Raw genomic sequence first — 20,644 nt, forward strand, 5'->3', positions numbered from 1 at the left:
CCTTGTACGTACACTGCCATGTGAATTATATTTGTTATTATGCTGTACATGACAACATAATGACAAACATAGGATATGTTGTTTCCTGTTTACTTCACCAGATCCTGCCTTGTGAAATTTTTAGTGAATAAAATAACAGAGTAATTCAAATGTACCTCACTGTATTGAGAAGGTGTCACTAACGACCAGTGGTGTCAAAGAGGGGGTCAGGGCCCCTTCAATAGGTCCCAAAATAAATCGGAGAGGTCATGAGATGATTAACAGAACTGGAAATTGGAGAATTAATTTAAAAATACGAAAAGAAATCACGTTTTTTTAATTAACAATTATTTAATTTCATTAAATTTTAATTTATCATCTGTCTCCCCCTGAATGTTTGAGCATCGAAGTTATTGCTTACTTGTTTTAGCAAAGGTCTCTTGCCCTCAGCGCCATCATGAGGCGTAACAGCGACACCCTGTGGAGAGCTGCGGTATTACACGTTGAGTTTGGAGTCACGTAGCTGTTTACGGAAACATTTTTTACGTCAGCACGTGTGCAGACTTGTAGTGTTGGTCCAACTCGGTTCAGTACGTGAACCTTTGCATGGTCGGACTTTAATGGAACAAAACACCGAGATGTTCCCTTTCCTTCGCACGCGTGGGATGTTTTCAGAGTAGGATCTGTCGAGCCATGAGGACTCTCATCTACATCCACCATGGAGGAATAAGAGGAAGGCTGCGCTGCTTTTTGAACGTCTGACTCGGTGGGGATTGTGCAGAAGTTATCAGAATATAAAGGCGAAGCGGCTTTTTTGCAACACAGATGCAACATAGAGTGGATTTCTGATTTAAGGAAGCATGATTTTGAGGAAAATTCAAGCAGGAACCCGCAGAGCATGGCTGTCTCGGGTGAGTCTTTTTCTGGTTTTAAAGTTAACTCTTAAACTAAGAAGAGTCAAGCTGTTGACTCATCACAGTGGACTCTAACGTGCCGTGTAGTCATTTGTTGTTGTTAAACGAGCGGCTGGCAGTGGATCATATTTCCACAATCATACCTTCACACTTCCTATTTTGATACGCCCGACTGTGCCCTGCCTGTGCTGTGCTGCCATGGTCAGACTGATGGAAGTCGTCGCTGTGCTGACACGCAGATTTACTCTGTGCTCTGTGAATTACACTGAAAACGTTTTAATCTCCATGCTGCACAAGAGGGACTCTGTCCTTAAACGTCTCACTCTTCCTTCCAGGTTTCATTGAGGCAGGAGCCGTGTTTCTTCTCCTCCGTGCCCTCCCAGCCGGTGCCCCCTCTGGCCCAGACCCTGCAGGGCTACCTGAGGGCCCTGGAGCCCCTGTTGCCCCCCGAGGAGCTCAACCACACCCGCAGGATGGTGCAGGAGTTCGGCAGACCGGGCGGCCTCGGCGCGCGGCTGCAGGAGGGCCTGGAGAGGAGAGCCAGAAGCACAAGGAACTGGGTCCGTGTCTGCTGTATCACTGTGGGAAGTGTGACAGATGTCAGAGGAGGATATGGGTCAAAGAGCTGCTGTTATATATCAGTTTATCAGGCCAAAACAGCAGTGCAGAAACCCCCAAAAACAAAACACTACCAGCTCTTTGGTTATCAACAAAAAACTTAAGCATCATTTAAGAAAAGCGAGGAAATGTGAGTAAATGAGTTACCAGATATTTTCTTTTTTACCAAAGTATCAGCCCTTTAATTCAAATTTGAACCAAAAGTGCAGCCTCATTGGCTGAAAAATGGAGCCAATGAAGAAGAACTAAGAACAGCAGTTCCTCTAATGGCCACTTGAGTCTTGCTCCATTGACCCCCATATTAAAATGGTGACTTCATTTTCCGCTCAGGACGCCATTACTCCACTACAGATAGATGTGTGCTACTATATTCATGTTGAAAATCTCATATATATGGAACCTCGAATGTCTCCCCTGCAGATCTCACCCTGGTGGGTGCAGTGGGCGTACTTGGAGGGCAGACAGCCGCTGCCTGTGCACTCGAACCCGGCCATCTCTCTGCCCAGGAGAGATTATAATGGCTGGAGGAGCCAGCTAGTGTGAGTCAGCACATACACACACACACACACACACAGTAACACAGCGTACTAGCGTCTGTCTGACTGCATTCATCTGATGCTGGAGGTGCAGATTTTCATAATCAATACACTGATTTGTCCGTAAGTTCCCATCACAGAGCAGACAGCTCACAGAACAGTCCAAGCAAACAACATTGTTGTGTTTATTTAGTGTCAGTAATCTGTGCGATGAAGACGCTCTGCCAGGATGTTGCCCTTCAACATGATCTGCAAACGCACACCTGTTTCTTTCCTCAGTCATTGTTGCCATTAAGACCTTGTAACTTGATTACCCGCCCCTCTATGAGCTGAGGAAACTCTGCAACCTTTGGGCAAAATCATTGCATAAACTGAGAGAAGTCATCGTTGTCGAGCTTAAAATTTGGCTGTTTTTCTGAGAGTCTTGTTAGTTATCCTGCTCTTTTTGTTGTCGTCGTTTGTGTTGGGCAGTGTTGAATTTCCTCCTGTGCGTGTTTAAAGCAGAGAAAATAATCAGCCGTGAATCTTAATGAGACGACTGACCACAACATTTTCGTCTCCACACAGGTTTGCATCCAAACTGATTGCAGCAGTTCTGGACTTCAAGGCCAAAATCAACACGTAAGTATGACCGCGCTGGACCCAATCAAAAAAAAAACAATTACTGATCGTTGAAGCAGTTGAATGGATAGTTTGTTATTAAAATGGGTTGTATGAGGTAGTCAGTGTATTACCTACAGTGGGTGGCAGTCGGCACAGTCCCGTGTTGGAGAAGCAGCGGGAGTGACGGTGCAGCCACCTAATGGCCCGCCTAAGGCCGTCAGTCAGCCCTGTGCAATGGCAAACTGAAACTGTTATATTACGATCTTCAAAGCCATCAGACTCCTTTGAAAAAACATGAATTTTGCCTTGCGGAACAGGGGAGGTGCTGGTCGGCTGCTGCCATGACTGGTTATTTTGTTTTTTGCTATCATGTGACATCTGTGCTTTAAAGGGTTAGTTTGGATTCACTAAAGTCACACAGTAACACAAACTAACAAAGTGATCAAGGGAGCAGTACACCAGAAACTCCCATAGTATGTAAGTTAAAATAGCTGTTTTTGTCAAAGGAGTCTGGTGGTGTTGGAAAGAGTGACATGACAGCTTCAGTGGAAAGGACTGCTTGCAACAAAAACACATTTCTGTATATAATTGTGTCCCAACAAGTTTTTAATTTAAGTCAACTTCTTTTTAAAACGTCTTGACACCAGTTGATTTTTTTTTTTTTTACTTTTCAAACGAAAAAAAATTCAGACAAAAATCAGGTTTTTTGTGCACGATGTTTTAAGAAGTGTTTCTGTTTCGTCCTGACCTCGATAAAACTCATATTTAATGGCGTACACATTCAGTCAGCCGTTACTGCTTTGTAGTGAAGAGCACAGTCGGTATTAGCAGCACAGACAGTTCACGATATGAAGTAGTCCCATTACAAGCTGAGCCTGCTGTTAATCATTTTCTGTAGAGCCAGTTATTAACTGTAAACTGTTGTCAACCTTTGTTCAGATGTTACAGTAATCCTCCTTCTTAATCTGCTGTTGCAGTCACTTTCTGCGGCTTCTATTTAAGTGCTGTAACCTTAAACTTGCTGGCTTCAGCCTGCGTTTCTCTGCTGTATGACGTTATCTGTGTCTAAATTTGTTTACCCCTCACTGTCTGTTACAGTATCTGTGCAAAGCCAACAGCACGCTGCTCAAACGTCTGTCGTCTTCTACTCTGTTACCCACAAACATAACTTGTATCAGAGATCTTCGGCTTTGGTTCAGTCAGTTTAGAGCAGCAGTTTTACCACATCAAGATATGTCTGATAGGTCTGTTATCTGATAGCGTTACATATTATAGTATAGATCAATACAAAAATATTTTTTAAAAAAAGGCATATATCCAGAAAAATGAAACTGAATATTGACGAAGACTGTCTGGTTGTCTCTGCCCATCAGCGGCCAGCTGCCGACCGAGTACATGCGAGGGAAGCCTCTGTGCATGGAGCTCTACCCGCTCCTCTTCTCCTCCTGCAGGATCCCGGGTCCCAAACACGACTACATCGCCCACCACGGCCGCTCCCGGCGCGCGCCGACACACATCACGGTCGTCAGGAACTACCAGGTGAGATGAGCCGGACGTCATGTGTCCTCCTCTGTTCTCCCTCGTTGTTGACTCAGCTGTTGCATGCAGTCATGTTCAGTCTTGTGCCGTCACACCTTTTTTTTTTTCTTTTTCTTTTTTTTTTTTTTAACCCATGCTTCCTGTTTATTAAGTTTCTTCAGGCTTAAACCACTTACAAATGCACCGAGCCTTGTAAGGTGAAGTCACGTGATCGCACAGGAAGCTCATTTGGCAGCAGGTCGTCTGGTGAGATCACAGATTTTGGCAGAGAGGGGACTCAAAACTCATCTGGCTCCAGTTCTTTTAGGTTAAGATGCACGTGCTCTTCTCCTTTAGTCACCCCCTCGTCTTCATATCAGATAACAACATGTTCTGTGGTTGCTGAATTTACAGTAAATTTCACTTGAAGCATGTCGAGAAATACATTCAGTTGATTCTGTTGCTGCTATTTGGTGTCGTTGTCAGTAATATCATGAGTCCAGATGACAGATCACAGCAGCAGCAGCAGCAGCAGCAGCAGCAGCAGCAGCAGCAGCAGCAGCAGCACTGCGCGTGTTGGCGTGATTGTGGAAGAGAAAAGCTCCAGAGGTTAAATGAATCAGCACAAATATGTTTACTGTGAACACCACACACCCAAAGACAGCGTGCATCACATCAGCAGTAAACACAACGCTGTGTTTGCGTCAGGCGACACCTGCCGTTTGTCCAAACCGACACGGAAAGCTTCACCCCTCTAACGTGACCACCTGTAGAGGTCAGACGTGACAAAGACCGTCCTCTTCCTCTGTCCCTCTGCTAGTTCTTCCAGCTGGAGGTTTACAACAGCGACGGCTCCCGGATGACGGAGAGTCAGATCCACAGTCAGCTGCTGAGGATCAGGTCTCAGTCCTGGAAGACGGACAAAGAGCCGATGGGCATCCTGACCAGCGAGCACCGTCACACCTGGGGACAGGCCTACAACCGCCTGCTGAGAGGTAAATCACAGGACTGCACATATGTGGTGGAAAATTAGAACAGAGTGCACCATGGCCTTTTTTAGTTTATACCTTCCTGCTGTTGGTTCCCATTAAATTTTATTGTATTATTACAGTCAAGCTGCAGAAAAACGTGATAGTCAGACCTGGCAACCCTCCTCATTCTCCTGTATTTCACCCTTCTCTCCTCATGTCCTCCGATTTAAACGTTTTCCTGTAAACCTCACATATTTTTAGCCTTTTGAAAACAATAACAAAGGTTGACTGTCACGTTGACGGGAGGCATTATGGAGTCCTCCAGTAATAGTAGTAGTAGCAGCTGGCAGTGTGTAGAACGTTAGCTGTAACATGTAGTGATGAGAAGTCAATCAAATGGCACCCGCCAATAAAACAAGAAGAAGAAGAAGAAGGATAAGGAGGACAACAAGGAGAAGGACAAGAAGAAAAAAGAGGGGAAGAGGGAAGAGAAGAAGAACAAGAAGGAGTAGAGGAAGAACAAGAAGGAGAAGAAGAAGAAAAAGAAGAAGAAGATGGAGGAGAAGGAGGTGAAGAAGAACGGGAGGTGAAGAAGAACTTTATAAGCTAAGCTACATTAAGCCAGCTAGTGAGGCTGTGGTGCCACAGCATGCAGGCTTTGTTGTGGATTATTCAAAGTGTATTTGTCATCAGATAATAAAAAGATAATGAGTTTGACTAAAATGACCAACAAGCATTGGTTTTGGTGAGACTGAATTGACTGAAAAGTTCAATACAGTCTGATGACTCAGCAGTTTTCATTGTGTAAAATGAGACTGACAGTTCTAGGTTTGTCTGACTGAGATAAAATGTCCAGAGTTTCAGTCGACTAAAACCTGACTGAAAAAAAACTGGAGGATGTGAGTCAGATCTGAGATGTCCAAGCTTCATTAAATGCACCACCGGGGAAGAGAGAAAAATATATATATATGTTGAAATACTCAGCCTTTGTTTTTCTGCTCTTTCTGTCTTTCTGTCTTTTTGTTGCTTTGTGTGTGTGTGTGTGTGTGTGTGTGTGTGTGTGTGTGTGACTCAGATAAACTAAACAAGGAGTCGGTGCGGCTGATAGAGTCGGGACTTTTCTCCCTGTGTTTGGATTCTCCAGTCATGAGGATATCAGATGAGAAGTATGCGCACACACACACACACACACACACACACACACACACACACACACACACACACACACACAACCTAACTCTTTCTCTCCATCCTCTGTCTCATAATCCACACTGAAGTATTTCTGTGTTTGCTACATACGTTGGGTAATCCTGTGTGTGTGTTCAGATATCATTGTGCTGTCTGTTGACATTCTGTCTGAAGTAACAATGTACATTTGTCACTTCCTCAATTTGAAATGGCGTCCCGGCTTTGTGTTTAAATAATGATAAACACTTAGGTTTGAGTGTCTTGAGTGATTGACATTTTTTACTTAAGTAAAAGTAGAAATACCACAGTTTAGAAATACTCCATCACCAGTAAGAGTGCTGAGCTCAGATCAGTCATGTAGGACTGCGTTAGATCATATAAGCATATGTTCTTTGTGCAGTGGAACAAGTAACTACAACTATCAAATAAATATAATGTAGTTCAAATATAAAGTCAAGTAGTCAAGTATTTTTACTTATCTTGTTTGATTGACAGGTATGCCAGCCGTAAGGCAGCGCAGGTTCTGCACGGAGGCGGGACGTTCTCCAACAGTGGAAACCGCTGGTTTGACAAAACGCTGCAGGTGAGCCGCAGGAATATTCGCGTACGACAAGGAAAGGCTGGTTTCGACCAGCTGACTGAGCAGCTAACTCTTCTGTGTGTTTGTTTGAGTAGTTTGTGGTGGGCGAGGACGGCTCGTGGGGTCTCCTGTATGAACAAGCCACGGCTGAGGGTCCGCCCATAGCAGCGCTGCTGGATCATATCCTGGACTACTGGTGAGGGAAAGGCTTGATGAGGAGAGACATGATCTGATGGACTGTCTTCTTGCATACTTGTCTACAAGTAACTGTTTGTTTTCTTGACTGCAGTGAGAAACCAGACCCAAAGAGAGCCCCGCTGGTCCCTCTACCGATGCCCAAGAAGCTTTACTTTCACATAGACCGAGAAATTAAGAGGGACATTGAACACGCCAAGCAGAACCTCGATATGTAAGCTTCTCACTTCTTCTCTTAAACGGGGTGTTTCAGTGTGAATGTAGCGTCTCTCCAGGATGGTAGAAGAATGGCCTCGCTGCACAGTGTAAGCCACATGTTTGCTTTTGCCCTTAAAATCTAACAAAGCTGAAATGGACGTGGCGTACAGGAGAACCACAGGAGGGTAAACACAGTTATCTCCTCTGGGTGAGTGCAACCTTGAGGAAAAGGAAATCTGCCATTAGCTCCACTGCCTTCTTGAATCATTTAGCAGTCGTTATTGTGATCCAGGCGTTTCCCACAAGCCTTTATACGCCGCTGTGTCATTTTAGAGTGTCTTCGATCACCCTGAAGCCAATATTTTAATGTGGAATAAAGCTTTTTCTCACATGTGGTGAAGGCTTGAGCTGGACTGTTGTTACTCCTGCAAATTACGTGTGTGGCAACACCATTTAGCATTCGTTAGCAGGATATAAACATTTGCATCTGATGCAGAAGATCCTCCCAGAATCACCACTGTTATACGACCACCTGTGATCATGTGACCAGTGTCCATACCTGAGAAAGTCTGTTTGCTGTGAAAGGCCAAGAGGCATGGCCGAAAGTTGTTAAACAAGAAAGCAGGTCAACCTTCAACCTTCAGTCACAACTACAAAATAACGTTAAAAATTTCCTGCAGACTCATTAACGACCTCGACGTGAACGTGTTCAACTTCATGAAGTTTGGCAAGGAGCTTCCCAAGCAGCACAATCTGAGTCCTCACTCCTTCATCCAGGTCGCCCTGCAGCTCGCCTACTACAGGTCAGTGACGCCGTCAACACGTTCAGCCCACAGGAAGTCTGGTTGATGATGTCATGAGAAGAAAAAAAATCCACCCTTAGAAACTTAATCGTCATCAGCAAGAGGCCCAGAAAGAGTCTGATTGTGTAGCTTTCAGTCACAATTCATGCTAATGCAACCAAAATAAAATAAAACATATTATGATATATCGAGCATGTGATGATGTGTGTCTGTGGCTGGTTAATTAAGATAAATAATTAAAAGAAGCAGAACAAAAGTCCCTCATGGCAGATTTTGATTTAAAAGAATATATATAATTTTGCTGGAAGTAGTTTATTTACATCAGAGGTTTTCAGTGTGAGGAGTTGAAGTGGAGGTGCAGAGTCAGCCAGAGATGCTGCGGGAGGTGAATTGCACAATTTAAGCAATTTATGTGACTCCTCCTCGGTGTCACAACTCAGTCAAATCTGAACACGCAGATCTCTGGTGTCTATCGGGAATAAATGTCCGTAAATTTGCTTGGAAATTACAGAACTGATACACTCCTTGTAACTGCAGAACTTGCCTGAGAATTGTTACGTTTTTAAGTTTTCTTCAGTATGAAAGTAATCCTGTGATAGTTGTCTCTACATCCATGGGTACGTCGCAAACAGGAAGTGCTGATAGTTAATTCGGCATGACTTTTAAAAGCACCAGTTTGCAGAAATGTAAACAAACAGAGGCTCGATTAGTGTCAGACTCCTGATTTAGATCACTTGTTTCTGTATTCTTTGCGGCTTGTGCTTTGAGATTTCTCTCCCTTCTCTTCTAGAGTTCACAAGGAGGTCTGCACTGCCTGTGACATCATCTCTCAGAGGATGTTTCGAGGAGGACGGACAGAATATATCCGCTCGCCCACAAATCAGACGCTCAAGTTCATCCTCGCCTTCGATGATCCATCTGTATCGGTGAGAGACGCCGGTGAATTGTTCGTTGGAGCTGTTTCGCCTGCTTTCAGGAGATTTAGCCGCGAGGAGAAATGTGCTTTTGCTTGCAATCACAGTGTGTTTATTTTTTTGTGTTGCAGCGGGAAGCAAAACTACAGCTGTTCAGAGAAGCTGTTGATGCTTATGCAGCTCTGACTAATCAGGTAAAATAACAAGTGAACTCTCAGCTGCTTTTGTCCTCTGTTATTAGCAGATGAACATTATCTTCCAGAGTTTCAGTTTTTTTTCCTGCTCTGTTCAGGCACTTAAAGGACACGGCATTGAACGCCACCTGCTGGGGCTCAAGCTGCAGGCCATCGAGGAAGGACTGAGCATTCCCAAAATCTTCATGGACACAGCTTACGGCCTGGCGACACACTGGAAGCTGCGAACAGGGCAGGTGTGTGTTTCTGTGTGTGAACGTGTGTCTTTGTTGCTCAGAGGTTTGTTTTACAGGAGTTGATGGCAGTCCTGTGTTACAACACGGAGTGGAAATTTTGTTAATGTTACCATGAATATGTAAGAGGGAACTTTCTGTTTGTCAGCAGCTTTCCAGTTGTTCTGGAACGTGTGATTTTCCCATAAAGTGATGCATTTACTGTCATTGCAGTCTGGGAGTTTCCTTCAATCAAGCTGCTCATGTGGTTTTTTTATGGCTTGCAGTAATTTTCCTGCTTTTGTAGGTCACATTTTGTGCTATTATCCCTTTACAACAGTTACTGTGTGCAGTGTGCTTTGTTTTTTTCTTAACCTGCTCTTTCATCCTATTTGTTTCAGCTGTATTGTGTTTTGATTTGATGTCCAGAGGAGTGATTTTAAGCAGAGCAGCTTTTATTTTGCACATTTAAACTCTTTGGTGTGATGTAACTCTTAACAGTGGGACACAGTTTATTGCTCTGAACATAAGTTTGATTGTTTTAGATGTGATTTTGCATATGTTTGCCATATTACGATGATGTTTCTATTCATACTATTGATCCTTTTCAGCCTTATCGCCCGGTGCAGGTCTGATGTTTTCTCTGTTCGTGCATCACCTCATGTTGTCTTCTGTCTCGCTCCGTCAGGTGCCCGCGAACACAGACAGCGTGATGTGTTTCGGGCCCCTCGTTCCCGACGGCTACGCCGTTTGCTACAACCCCCAGGCAGACCACGTCCACTTCTCCATCACGGCCTTCAACTGCTGCGAGGAGACACATGCAGAGACATTAGCTGTCACCCTGAAGGACACCTTGTGTCATCTACAGGAGCTTCTGCAGCCTACTGTGTAGAGCTGCTCCTGTCCACTCTTCTACACCTGGAAATAAGGCTTTATTTTCTTCAACAACATTTTGCAGAAGTGTTGATGAGTCACGTTTTTGACGAGGATGTTTTCTGCCGTGTGCCACGTTACGCTTCAGTAGAGCGCTTAAATCTGAGACCATAGTGAGGACTGCACTTGGCGTCTCTGAGGTGCTTTGGATTCTTTTTTAAAAGTTTTCGATGAAGCAATAAATCACTTTCCTTTTCTAGCAAGAGCTGAGCATGCAAGCTGCATTATAGTCGCTATATAGAGCACCAGACGCATCTGGTGCTACAATATCTCGGTGTGAAAGCAAAACAAAGATAAGCCAGCCTGACACTCCATTGTTGGTGAGAACAAGCCAAAAACACGTATTTAAACTGACCGCACTCCTTTCAAAAGTCATGATGAGACGACCAGCAGCTTTCCTTGTACCCTCTGCTGAGAAAACATAAATACGTTTGCACTGCCATCAAATTTAAAATGTTTATGGAAACTGCTGATTTTGTATCTTAACACGTCTGTTTGAAATGGACCAAAAGCCAGAGATCTGGTCATGAATGGTGAACATGCATGTTTGTATATTGAAATGAATGTAAAGAGGCGTTGACCCCCTCGCTGGGGCGTGTTGTTCTGTTCTCGACCTGCAGAACGTAATAAAGCCTGTCATCACGTGATTCTCATTTAAAGGCTTTGTATGTGTTGTTAGAGAATGACGGTATACAAACACGTCAGAGCTCAGTGTGTTTGTTTGCGACGACTTGTGTGCCAGTGTTAAAGCATCCCTGCAGAAATCAGTGAGCTATTTCAGATATGCTGTAAACCACAAGACGTCGTGCTCATTTCTTCAGCAGCCATGAGACCCGGGGCAGGGCTACCAATCAGAGCCCCAGACACTCAGGGTGCGTTAATGAATTTCAGATTTGTACGGGGGGGATGCACCACTTCCGCATAATCACCTGCTGTGTTGCAGAGGAGTCCTGTGTGCCCACAAAGAATGTCTATTTAACACCTTGGGACAGACATGTTAATATAGTACGAACTCTATTTGCACCTATCCCTCCATTGCAGGCCAACAGGGAAACGCAAAGAGAGAATTTTGTACTGAAAACACATTCACGTCATGTATTTTTGCAGGGGATGAAGACTAGATTCTGTCCCCCATTACTTACATTGAAAGCTCATTAGGAAGGGCTCTTTTAATGCTCAGTATGAGCAGGAACAATGATGACAGCAAACGAGCCCTACTTCAGTGTTCAAGTGCTTTAAGAAAAATTGTGAGTCAGTCCTTTCAGGAATCTGCTTTGTTAATCATTCAATCTTATTTTATGTCTGTGCCGTCATAGGTTTTTGTAACCCAGCTATAATCTCTGTGCCTGAGATGCTCCTGTAACAGAGCTTTTTAACCCCAGCGAGGAACTTTCCTGGTTAAATAAAATAACTGAAAATATACCGTAAATAGTTATTGATAATAAGTGGCTAGATGAAAAAAGAAACATCCGGATAATACGATTAATTTTACCATAATATTGCACAAGGTCTGACCTATATAAAGGCTGTTATAACAATGCAATAACAGAGGGGGGCCTTTCCGAGTCCGTGCCGTTGATTGGACGAGCTGACCGGACGTGACGTCAGCAGCGTCCGCATCACTTTTAATTTAAAACCGGAACAAACAAAAGAAACCAATGCAAAGCGCAGCAGCTGGCCGGTGTTATCAAACAGAAAACACACGGCGTGTGTGTGTGTGAAAAAGGCTTATTCATTTATTTACTCAGTTAAGGGACGAGCTCTGCTGAACCGCAGCTGGGGAAGAAATGGAGAGATGAAGATGATAGCACAACATTAGACAAGCGTCAGGATTTTATGTCTGGATTTTATCTCACACGTCTTTTATTTAGTAAAGCGTTACGGTTTCATTTGGTGTTTCTTTTTTAATTGTTCTGAGTTATAATGAAGAGCTCACATGCTGCCATGTCAAGCCCGAGGAGGACGAGGGAGGGCGGGCCGGCCGGGCTGCTGTACCCCCTGCTCGGTGCGTGTCTCTGGGCTGCGGTTGTCGGATACAAGCCGGTGGTCATAGTGCACGGTTTGTTCGACAGCTCGGGGGATTTTATAAACTTAGAGCGGTTCATCAACGAGGTGAGTGATCGGAGTGATGAGAAGCTGGATCACTGTGGTTGTTATAGATATAATGTGGAGAGCAAGATATATATGCATGTTATTTTACAGGGCTTGACATTATGCAGTTTGTGATGCAGGCCTCACAGCTTGTATAAGCACAGCTAAACCTGTATCTGCACAATGCAATGTTACACCTTAGCTTTTATCACAATGGTAGAGCCAGAAGACTGTCTTGTAATGTAAATTGAATTAGTTTTCTGTGTCGTTCCTGCAGTAATACCACAGGAAAGTGAGTGGTTAGTTCTGTACTGTGGGCTCATACACTTACTTGTATTATTATAGAGCTGTGCATGTGTTACTTTGGTTTATTATAATCTGTAGCATTCTGTAATATTCTATAATGTTTTCCATAATTTGTATATGGGAACTATCTTGAGCCGGTCTGGGCTTTTTGTCACATTAAATCTATGAGCATTAGGTGGTGTACAGGAGGTTTTAGTCAGTGAAGTTGGCAGTGTTGGTAGTATCAGTGAAATGTGCCCTTTCCTGCTTTTCCTCTTGAATCCAAACCCCTCTCACACTCTTTTAAACAGACACACACTTCCAGGCTGTGCTGGGAGTGACATGGTTGAGGGAGGTTTTTGTGGTGACTCCGACAAGGTTGATGAGGTTAAACTCAGATCAAGTTCCTCTTTTCCGCCTCCGCTGTATTAGAAAGTTTACAATAAAAACCAGACTGCAGATATTTTTGGCAAAAAACAAATTGAAAGCGGAAATTCAGACCACGCTCTCTCTGCTTCAGTTCGTCTGTGCTCCGGCCTTCTTACCAAACAGCCCGATGAATCATCAATATTTCACACACATCCTGATCAATTAGTAGCTTAACATCCCCATGGACCTTTGATAACACAGGAGGTTTGGTTTGCCTTGCTTTTAATGCTGAGGTTAGCATGTTGCTCCTTGTAGCTGTTTAATGCTTCATCCAATAATATGAGAAAATTATTTACACACAGTTTCTCCCTGCAAGCTCAGTACAAAGTGTTTCTGAAGCAAAAACATCCCCTTCTCTGTCCTGCAGTCTCATCCTGGAACAAACGTGACGGTCATCGACTTGTTCGACAGAAGTGCCAGCCTGCAGCCCATGTGGAAGCAGGTGGAGGGATTCAAGGCAGCTATTTACCCAATAATGCAAAACGCAGCAGACGGGGTCCACTTTATCTGTTACTCTCAAGGTCTGTGTGTGCATTGGTTCAAGTGCAGTAGAAACATAGAAGAGATTATGAAACGGTCTTGGTATGTGTCTTTAAATCCAATGTCATTCGTGCAAAAAGTGACCTCAGAGTGACACAGTATTATGTACGTTGTAAATATTTCCCATCTGTATGTAAAAGATTTGGCTTTACAAGACTGTGTATTTGATATTTTATTGACTGGCTCGATTTCTTTATGAGTCTTTGATTTCTGCTTCTGTCAGAAGTTGGAAATTCCCAGCCAGCAGCTTGTAATTCAAACTGCGAAATGTCCCAGTTAGTTAAAACCAGGTGTAATCTTTACAGTACGTGCAATTAATACAAATTGAGCTGAAACAAGTAGTTGATAAAACAAATTAAAGTTAATTGTCAACAATTTTGATAACTGATTAATCATTTAAGCAAAGATGCCAAACGTTTCCTGATTCCAGCTTCTAATTTCTGATGAAAAAAGACATTTAAAGATGTCACCTTTGGCTTACAGAGATTATAAGGGGAACTTTTCACTACTTCATGACATTTATTCAGCTTTAAAGAAAATAGAGGAACATAATCGGATGGCAGCCCTGAATACAGTAACTGCATGCTTTGTTGTGTTTGTGTCTGCTCTCACCCCAAGGTGGAAGAAGCAGGTAGAAAGAGTGATGAAAAATTATTTTTTGTTGACGTCATCACAGGTGGGCTGGTTTGCAGAGGAATCCTCTCCACTCTGTCTGACCACAACGTCCAGTCTTTCATCTCTCTGTCCTCGCCACAGGCCGGGCAGTACGGCGGTAGGTTCACCTTCAAGAGCTAAATGCTAGCTAAATATTTGTTTTCAGCTGATTCAGGCAGCTGTTTTCAGTGAAGGACCTCTAAAAACTAGTGACTCAAACTCAGCAGCACAGTGCAAACGTTTTAAGTACTACTGTTGTTCAAGAGTGAGTTACACGTAGATGTTGTTATGCAGTCAAGTAAAATAATAAATGAATCCATCTGTGCTGAAAGCCCTCTGTACACCACCTGCCCAGCTCCAAACAGCAGACAGACACACCAAGCGACCAGCTGGTGATCACAGCGGAGCATTCAGCAGCTAAAGAGCCAGATATTTCCCTCAGAAGCTGGTAGAGACCAAAAACAGCTAAAAGAGAGAATATTGGACACACATTCATCATTCAGGTGGCCAGAGGCGCTTTTCCAAATGAATGATAATGTTGCTCTGTAACTGCTGGGTGTGTAAATAAGCAACTGTTTGCTGACAAGTTTGTCATATCAGCTTAAAAGGCTAAAAACATATCTCCTCACGTTAGCCTTTAGCTAGCTGTGACTGTCCTGGTACAGGCCTGAAGCCTTTGCTCTTTACTTCTTTTATAATGATGTATTTTACTTCTCTCGCGTTCCCTGTGGTCTATTTTTAACTTTATTTTATTTTCCATCTTATGTTACATATTCTTGTTATTTTCCTTTTTATTTTTACCATTATTCTCCATCCTGATGTTTTGCTGCCCCCTGTTTGTTTGGAGTGACCTTCAGGCCAATTCTTACACCTTTAACATGTTTCGGACTAGGTTCATCTCTCCGACTCTCACTGTTCATCCTGCTCTGCGTCTCTTGTTTTCTCTCAGACACAGACTACCTGAAGTACCTCTTCCCACAGTTTGTGAAGTCCAACCTTTACCACCTCTGCTACACTGCAATAGGTCAGAGGATATCCATCTGCAACTACTGGAATGGTGAGACTGCAACAGCATTATTAAAATTATATTTTTTAGATTAGCAAACCTGAAAGTTAGATATCCAGTGTTTTCTTTAAAATTAGGTCAGGGTTAAAAACAGGAGATCTGAGACATACTGGTTATTTGTCCTCTCTCCTCCTCCTCCTCCTCCTCCTCCCCCTCCAGACCCTCACCACAGAGACCTGTACGTGAACAGCAGTGATTATTTGGCTCTGCTCAACAGTGAGAGAGCCAATCCCAATTCAACAGGTCAGCACATTCCTTGTGGGTAAAACTCATCCATAAGTTTAATGTATGTAACTATCACCGGGTACATGTTCATCTTTATGATTTGACCACCTGAAAAGAAGTTTTAATAAGTAGGAAAAGGTTGTTAACATCACAACGTCCTGAATGTGCTTCAACTTCAAATACTTTCATCTCTCAGAGTTCTGCATATTTATGATGGAAAGTTATTAATTGTTATTATTTATTTGTGTATACAAGTGGACCAAATACGGTGCAGTCCAGTACAACAGCACAACTGGATTGCAGTATGTTGCACAGATGTACCTAATAAATTGGCCACTGAGTGTGTATTTACTGTTTTACATTCCAGAGTGGAAGAAGAACTTCCTCAGAATCAAAAAGCTGGTGCTGGTCGGAGGACCAGACGATGGAGTCATCACTCCCTGGCAGTCGAGGTGAGTTCATCCTCTGTCTTCTGTCTTTTCATCCTGATACATGATTTCATGGGATGATCTTCTTTATACCAAATGTTTTGAGGCACCCAGCTGCATGAAGCTGGTGCTAAAATACATCTATAAGACCAGAGTTAATTAGTTGAATAGGATATTGATCATACTCTTCTGTGCCCCTGATGAAAGCTGAGGGGTTGTCTTTTCCAGTTTGCTTTCATTCACACGTACTGATTGAACTTGTTTTTGGGCTGTGGATGACTGTCATGTATTCTTCACACGTTATATCCTTCTGTCTCTCTCATGATTTTTAGTCAGTTTGGATTTTATGACGACAACGAAACCGTCATAGAGATGCAGCACCAAGATGTGAGTGAAAATCATGCTACAAACACATATATGCAACACTGCTTTTAGTTTATTTTAGATCGTAATGCTCTGCATGATCATTACAGATACTTTGATATTATTTTGCATTATTTCCATCTATAATTAGTTATTCATTATCATGCACATCAACATCAACATCACCTAGACCTCTGAAAGCTTCAAACTCGCCAACAAACCACTCTTCAGTTATGTACTCCTGTGGAAAAGATACCCAGTTTGAAAATTAATAAACTTTAGATTAATTTAGAAGAATAATGCCCTGTATCGTATTCTTCTTTTTCCTGTTTCAGTTATATTTGAGAGATGTTTTCGGTCTGAAGACGCTGGCGGCTCGTGGAGATCTGATCATCTGTTCTGTTCCCGGAGTCGAACACGTGTTTTGGCACTCGAATGAGACGGTGTTCCACCTGTGCATGGAGAAGTGGCTAGTGTAGACCAAAACTCTTTAAGAGCACACACATACAGACACACACACACACATACACACACACACAGACACACACACACGCACAGATACACACCCGCAGTTTTACAAACTCTTCCACCAACTTCCAACTCTGCCTCTACAGTTACTGTTGAGTATCCCCTGTAACATTTGTGAGTGTACTCTGAAGCGTTTGTTTTTCCTTGTACCTCCTGATGGTGTGGTTTGTGTTTCCGTTTTATTTTTTAGTAGCTACTCTGTCACTTTAAAAGGAATAGGTTGACTTTTTTGGGGCTTATTTGCCTTCCTGCGGAGAGTTAGATAAGAAGATTGATACCGCTCTCATGCCTGTGAGGTGTATTTAAAGCTGTAGCCAGCAGCCGGTTAGCTTAGCGTAGCATAAAGATTGAGAGACACAGCTAGCCAAAATGCTCCTACCAGCTCTGTAAACTTCACTTAGAAACACTTACATTATTTAAATTGCACAAAACTGAGTGTAAAAACGATCACTTGTGTTTTTTAACGGGAGGTTAAGGGCCAGACTATTTCTTGGTCGAAGGCATTTACTTCCTGTAGTCTTGTCATCACTGTGAGCTTGCCAGGCAACAAATGGAGACCTCAGAACGCTTTTGTTCCCAAAAACACCATAAAACCACAAAGTGTCCTCTTTACACTCCAGTTTTTGTACAGATTGAACAAACGGGATATAGACAGCTGGTAGGTTGATTTAGTTATTTATTTTTTTAACCTTTGGACAGAGCCAGGCTAGCTGTTTGCCCCTGTTTCCAGTCTTTGCTTAATGCTAAACTAAGCTAAGCTAACAGTTCATATTTATCTTCGGGGCATGAGAGCGGTATAAATCTTCTTATCCGACTCTTGGCAAAAATGTCGAACGATTCCTTTCATTTCTTTCTTTCAAACCATGTTGCTGCTGTGGAACAAATCCAGCACATGACTGTGTTTGTGCTGAGGGCATTTTGTCAAACACCGTCAGGTAACAAATATAAAGGCTTCCATAAACGTGGTAAAGGGTTAACTGCTATTATGTTGTTACAGTCTGCAACAGTAAAGCAAATCAGATGTTGAAGGACCACTCCAGCAATTTAGTGTTGCATTTCCATAAAGTATAGGGACAGATTAAAAGGAGGAGGGTCAAACATTTATGTAGCAGAGACTGAAATATCCAGACTTTTATTCCCAGGTTTAAGCCCCAAAATGCTGCAATTTCCACAATGCAACTCAACGGTATCTTTCAGACCCTTCCTGCCTGGTAAAAGTCTGCCTCTTTCAAAATCCTCACGAGTCCCTCATGGCTGCGCTTCATGTGTAAAAATTGGTGGAGTGCTCCTTTAACTTATATGGCTAAGTCAGTTTATTAGAAATTTCAACCCACATACATACAGTATTTATCCGTGTGTGTGTCTGTGTGTGTTCAGTCACACATACCTCAAAACACCACACAACACGACAGTGCCTGAGTGACGTTCTGTCATCTTGTCTACTTGTACAGAATCACTGCCCTGCTCATTTTATGATGCAGTAGTTTATATCTTTTTATCCTCCCATTTGTAACCAGGGGAGATCGTGTTTTCCCGTTTTTTTTTCTTCTTCTTCATTATCATGCAGTGCATTGGAGCTTTAGTAGATTAAGCCTTAAACTTTCCCCTCATGCCTCAGTGTTTCATGTCCCATACCGAAGTGCTATGGTACACTGCCTTTAGTGACGGTGCTAAATTGAGCGAGGGGAGAGACGTGGAGACTGATGTAGTTTGACCAGGGAGTGGCAGTGCTATATTAGTGTTCACTTGTCCAGCAGACTATTGTACGTGGCAGTCTTTACCTCCCATCTCATTTAGATATCTCAGGCGTCTCTGTCGCAGAAGGGATCGGTTTTGAACTGTTAGCATTTTGCTGCATGGTTCATGGCTGCCTGTTGTACTTATATTTGTTTCTCAAAAGAAGAATGGAAATATCTATTGTGTGATAAAACAAGAAGTGAATTACTATTTCAATGAGTAAAATGTGCATTGCACAATATTTAAGTGGAGAACTAGAAGGGAAATGATTTTAACACTTTTTAAGTTGTTAAATTTGCAGTGTTGTTTTAATATTGTTGCATCTTTCATGTTTGCTGATACAAATTTATTAACTGCGTATGGTAGGGATTGAAGGGATATCATCTGTGTTGAGTTTTCTTGTTTTAAAAAGAGTAGATGTCCATACGGACAAATTTTTAAAACTCAAACAGAAACTGCTATTTTGCCACTGTCTGACAATTTCTACAATATTTGGTCTGCCAATGAAAATGTGTCAAATGTTGTCAATTCCTCAATAAAAGACAGTTTTGAGCATCTCTTTTTGTCTTGATTTATGACAACAGATTTTCTATATATATTATATTGTAACTATAATAATATAGTTATTCGGCTTTTGAAAACTCAAGTATTGGTACTAGATTTAGAAATGTAAAAATCCTGGATTCCTACTTTCAAAATCAGTTTTGATCAAGGGAGACAGGAAAGGTGATGTGTAATCTTACAGCTTTGATAATTAATAAATTAAAAAATACTTTTTTTCTTCATCCTCATTTTATTTCCATCACGTTGTCGGACTTCTGTTCTACGACGGAGGATTAGGGCCACATTAAGGGGAAAAAAAAAAAATTATTTACGAGAAAAAAGTCATTATTAACGAGAAAAAAGTCATTATTAACGAGATTAAACTCATTGTTAACGAGAAAAAAGTCATTATTAACGAGATTAAACTCATTATTAACGAGAAAAAAGTCATTATTAACGAGATTAAACTCATTATTAACGAGAAAAAAGTCATTATTAACGAGAATAAAGTAATTATTTATGAGAATAAAGTCATAATATTCAAACCTGCTACTTTTGGAGACACTTGGCAAAATGAGGGCTACAGAGGATTTGTTGATTTCTATTTTAGGATAGGTTTCACAAACAAGGTGTCATATTTTACATTCCGACTCATAAATTTACGGGAGAAGTCGATGGGAGAAAACGCCAGAGACGGGTGAGGATGGTTGATGTACTACACAGGGCTCTCAAGTCTCACGCATTGAGCGTGACAGTCGGTCTTTTGTCACGCACTCCCACCACACATTGTATTTCTCACGCTGAGAAAAAATACTGGTAAATTTCTCTGGTGCACCGTTGCTATGGAACCGGGGGGAATCAAGCACGTCTGCTTTGGAGTCGAGCCTGTCACTTACATGTCAATCAAAAAGTAAAGGGGCGGGCTAAAATAACGCAACAACGAATAAAAAAGAGCATTATTATCACGTGATTCTGCTACAGCGGAAACTGATCAATACTGGCCCATTGATCAGAGCATGGAAATCTAGTTAATAATGACTTTTTTCTCGTTAATAATGAGTTTAATCTCGTTAATAATGACTTTTTTTCTCGTTAATAATGACTTTTTTCTCGTTAATAATGAGTTTAATCTCGTTAATAATGAGTTTAATCTCGTAAATAATGACTTTTTTCTCGTTAATAATGAGTTTAATCTCGTAAATAATGACTTTTTTCTCGATAATAATGAGTTTAATCTCGTAAATAATGACTTTTTTCTCGTTAATAATGAGTTTAATCTCGTTAATAATGAGTTTAATCTCGTAAATAATGACTTTTTTCTCGTTAATAATGAGTTTAATCTCGTAAATAATGACTTTTTTCTCGATAATAATGAGTTTAATCTCGTAAATAATGACTT

At 42.1% G+C, this 20,644-nt stretch overlaps 2 protein-coding genes across 2 annotated transcripts; both read left to right on the forward strand.

The window, feature by feature from the left end:
* The first annotated feature begins 523 nt into the window (after positions 1 to 523).
* Positions 524 to 11,003, forward strand: cratb (carnitine O-acetyltransferase b). The gene is made up of 15 exons (XM_076754687.1): positions 524 to 890; positions 1,229 to 1,453; positions 1,932 to 2,050; positions 2,615 to 2,668; positions 4,024 to 4,189; positions 4,989 to 5,163; positions 6,215 to 6,305; positions 6,823 to 6,910; positions 7,003 to 7,103; positions 7,197 to 7,316; positions 7,981 to 8,103; positions 8,894 to 9,029; positions 9,149 to 9,211; positions 9,310 to 9,447; positions 10,112 to 11,003. The coding sequence occupies exons 1-15, from the start codon at positions 840 to 842 to the stop codon at positions 10,313 to 10,315; spliced, it is 1,854 nt and encodes a 617-aa protein (XP_076610802.1). The 5' UTR covers positions 524 to 839; the 3' UTR covers positions 10,316 to 11,003.
* Positions 11,004 to 11,983: 980 nt separating this feature from the next.
* On the forward strand, positions 11,984 to 19,259 carry ppt2b (palmitoyl-protein thioesterase 2b). The gene is made up of 8 exons (XM_076754688.1): positions 11,984 to 12,468; positions 13,529 to 13,682; positions 14,378 to 14,473; positions 15,305 to 15,412; positions 15,581 to 15,664; positions 16,014 to 16,098; positions 16,407 to 16,461; positions 16,773 to 19,259. Exons 1-8 carry the CDS (start codon positions 12,280 to 12,282, stop codon positions 16,914 to 16,916), a joined length of 915 nt encoding a protein of 304 aa, XP_076610803.1. The 5' UTR covers positions 11,984 to 12,279; the 3' UTR covers positions 16,917 to 19,259.
* The last annotated feature ends 1,385 nt before the right edge of the window (positions 19,260 to 20,644 follow it).

Source organism: Chaetodon auriga, chromosome 17 (genome assembly GCF_051107435.1).
Source record: "Chaetodon auriga isolate fChaAug3 chromosome 17, fChaAug3.hap1, whole genome shotgun sequence".
Taxonomy (NCBI): Eukaryota; Metazoa; Chordata; class Actinopteri; order Chaetodontiformes; family Chaetodontidae; genus Chaetodon; species Chaetodon auriga.

Coding starts and splice junctions, on each gene's coding strand:
- ppt2b (XM_076754688.1), top strand. CDS start 12,280: ATGAAGAGCTCACATGCTGCCATGTCAAGCCCGAGGAGGACGAGGGAG. Junction 14,474..15,304: donor ACAGGCCGGGCAGTACGGCG/GTAGGTTCACCT, acceptor GTTTTCTCTCAG/ACACAGACTACCTGAAGTAC. Junction 16,462..16,772: donor TAGAGATGCAGCACCAAGAT/GTGAGTGAAAAT, acceptor TTCCTGTTTCAG/TTATATTTGAGAGATGTTTT.
- cratb (XM_076754687.1), top strand. CDS start 840: ATGATTTTGAGGAAAATTCAAGCAGGAACCCGCAGAGCATGGCTGTCT. Junction 8,104..8,893: donor CTGCAGCTCGCCTACTACAG/GTCAGTGACGCC, acceptor CTTCTCTTCTAG/AGTTCACAAGGAGGTCTGCA. Junction 9,212..9,309: donor ATGCAGCTCTGACTAATCAG/GTAAAATAACAA, acceptor TGCTCTGTTCAG/GCACTTAAAGGACACGGCAT.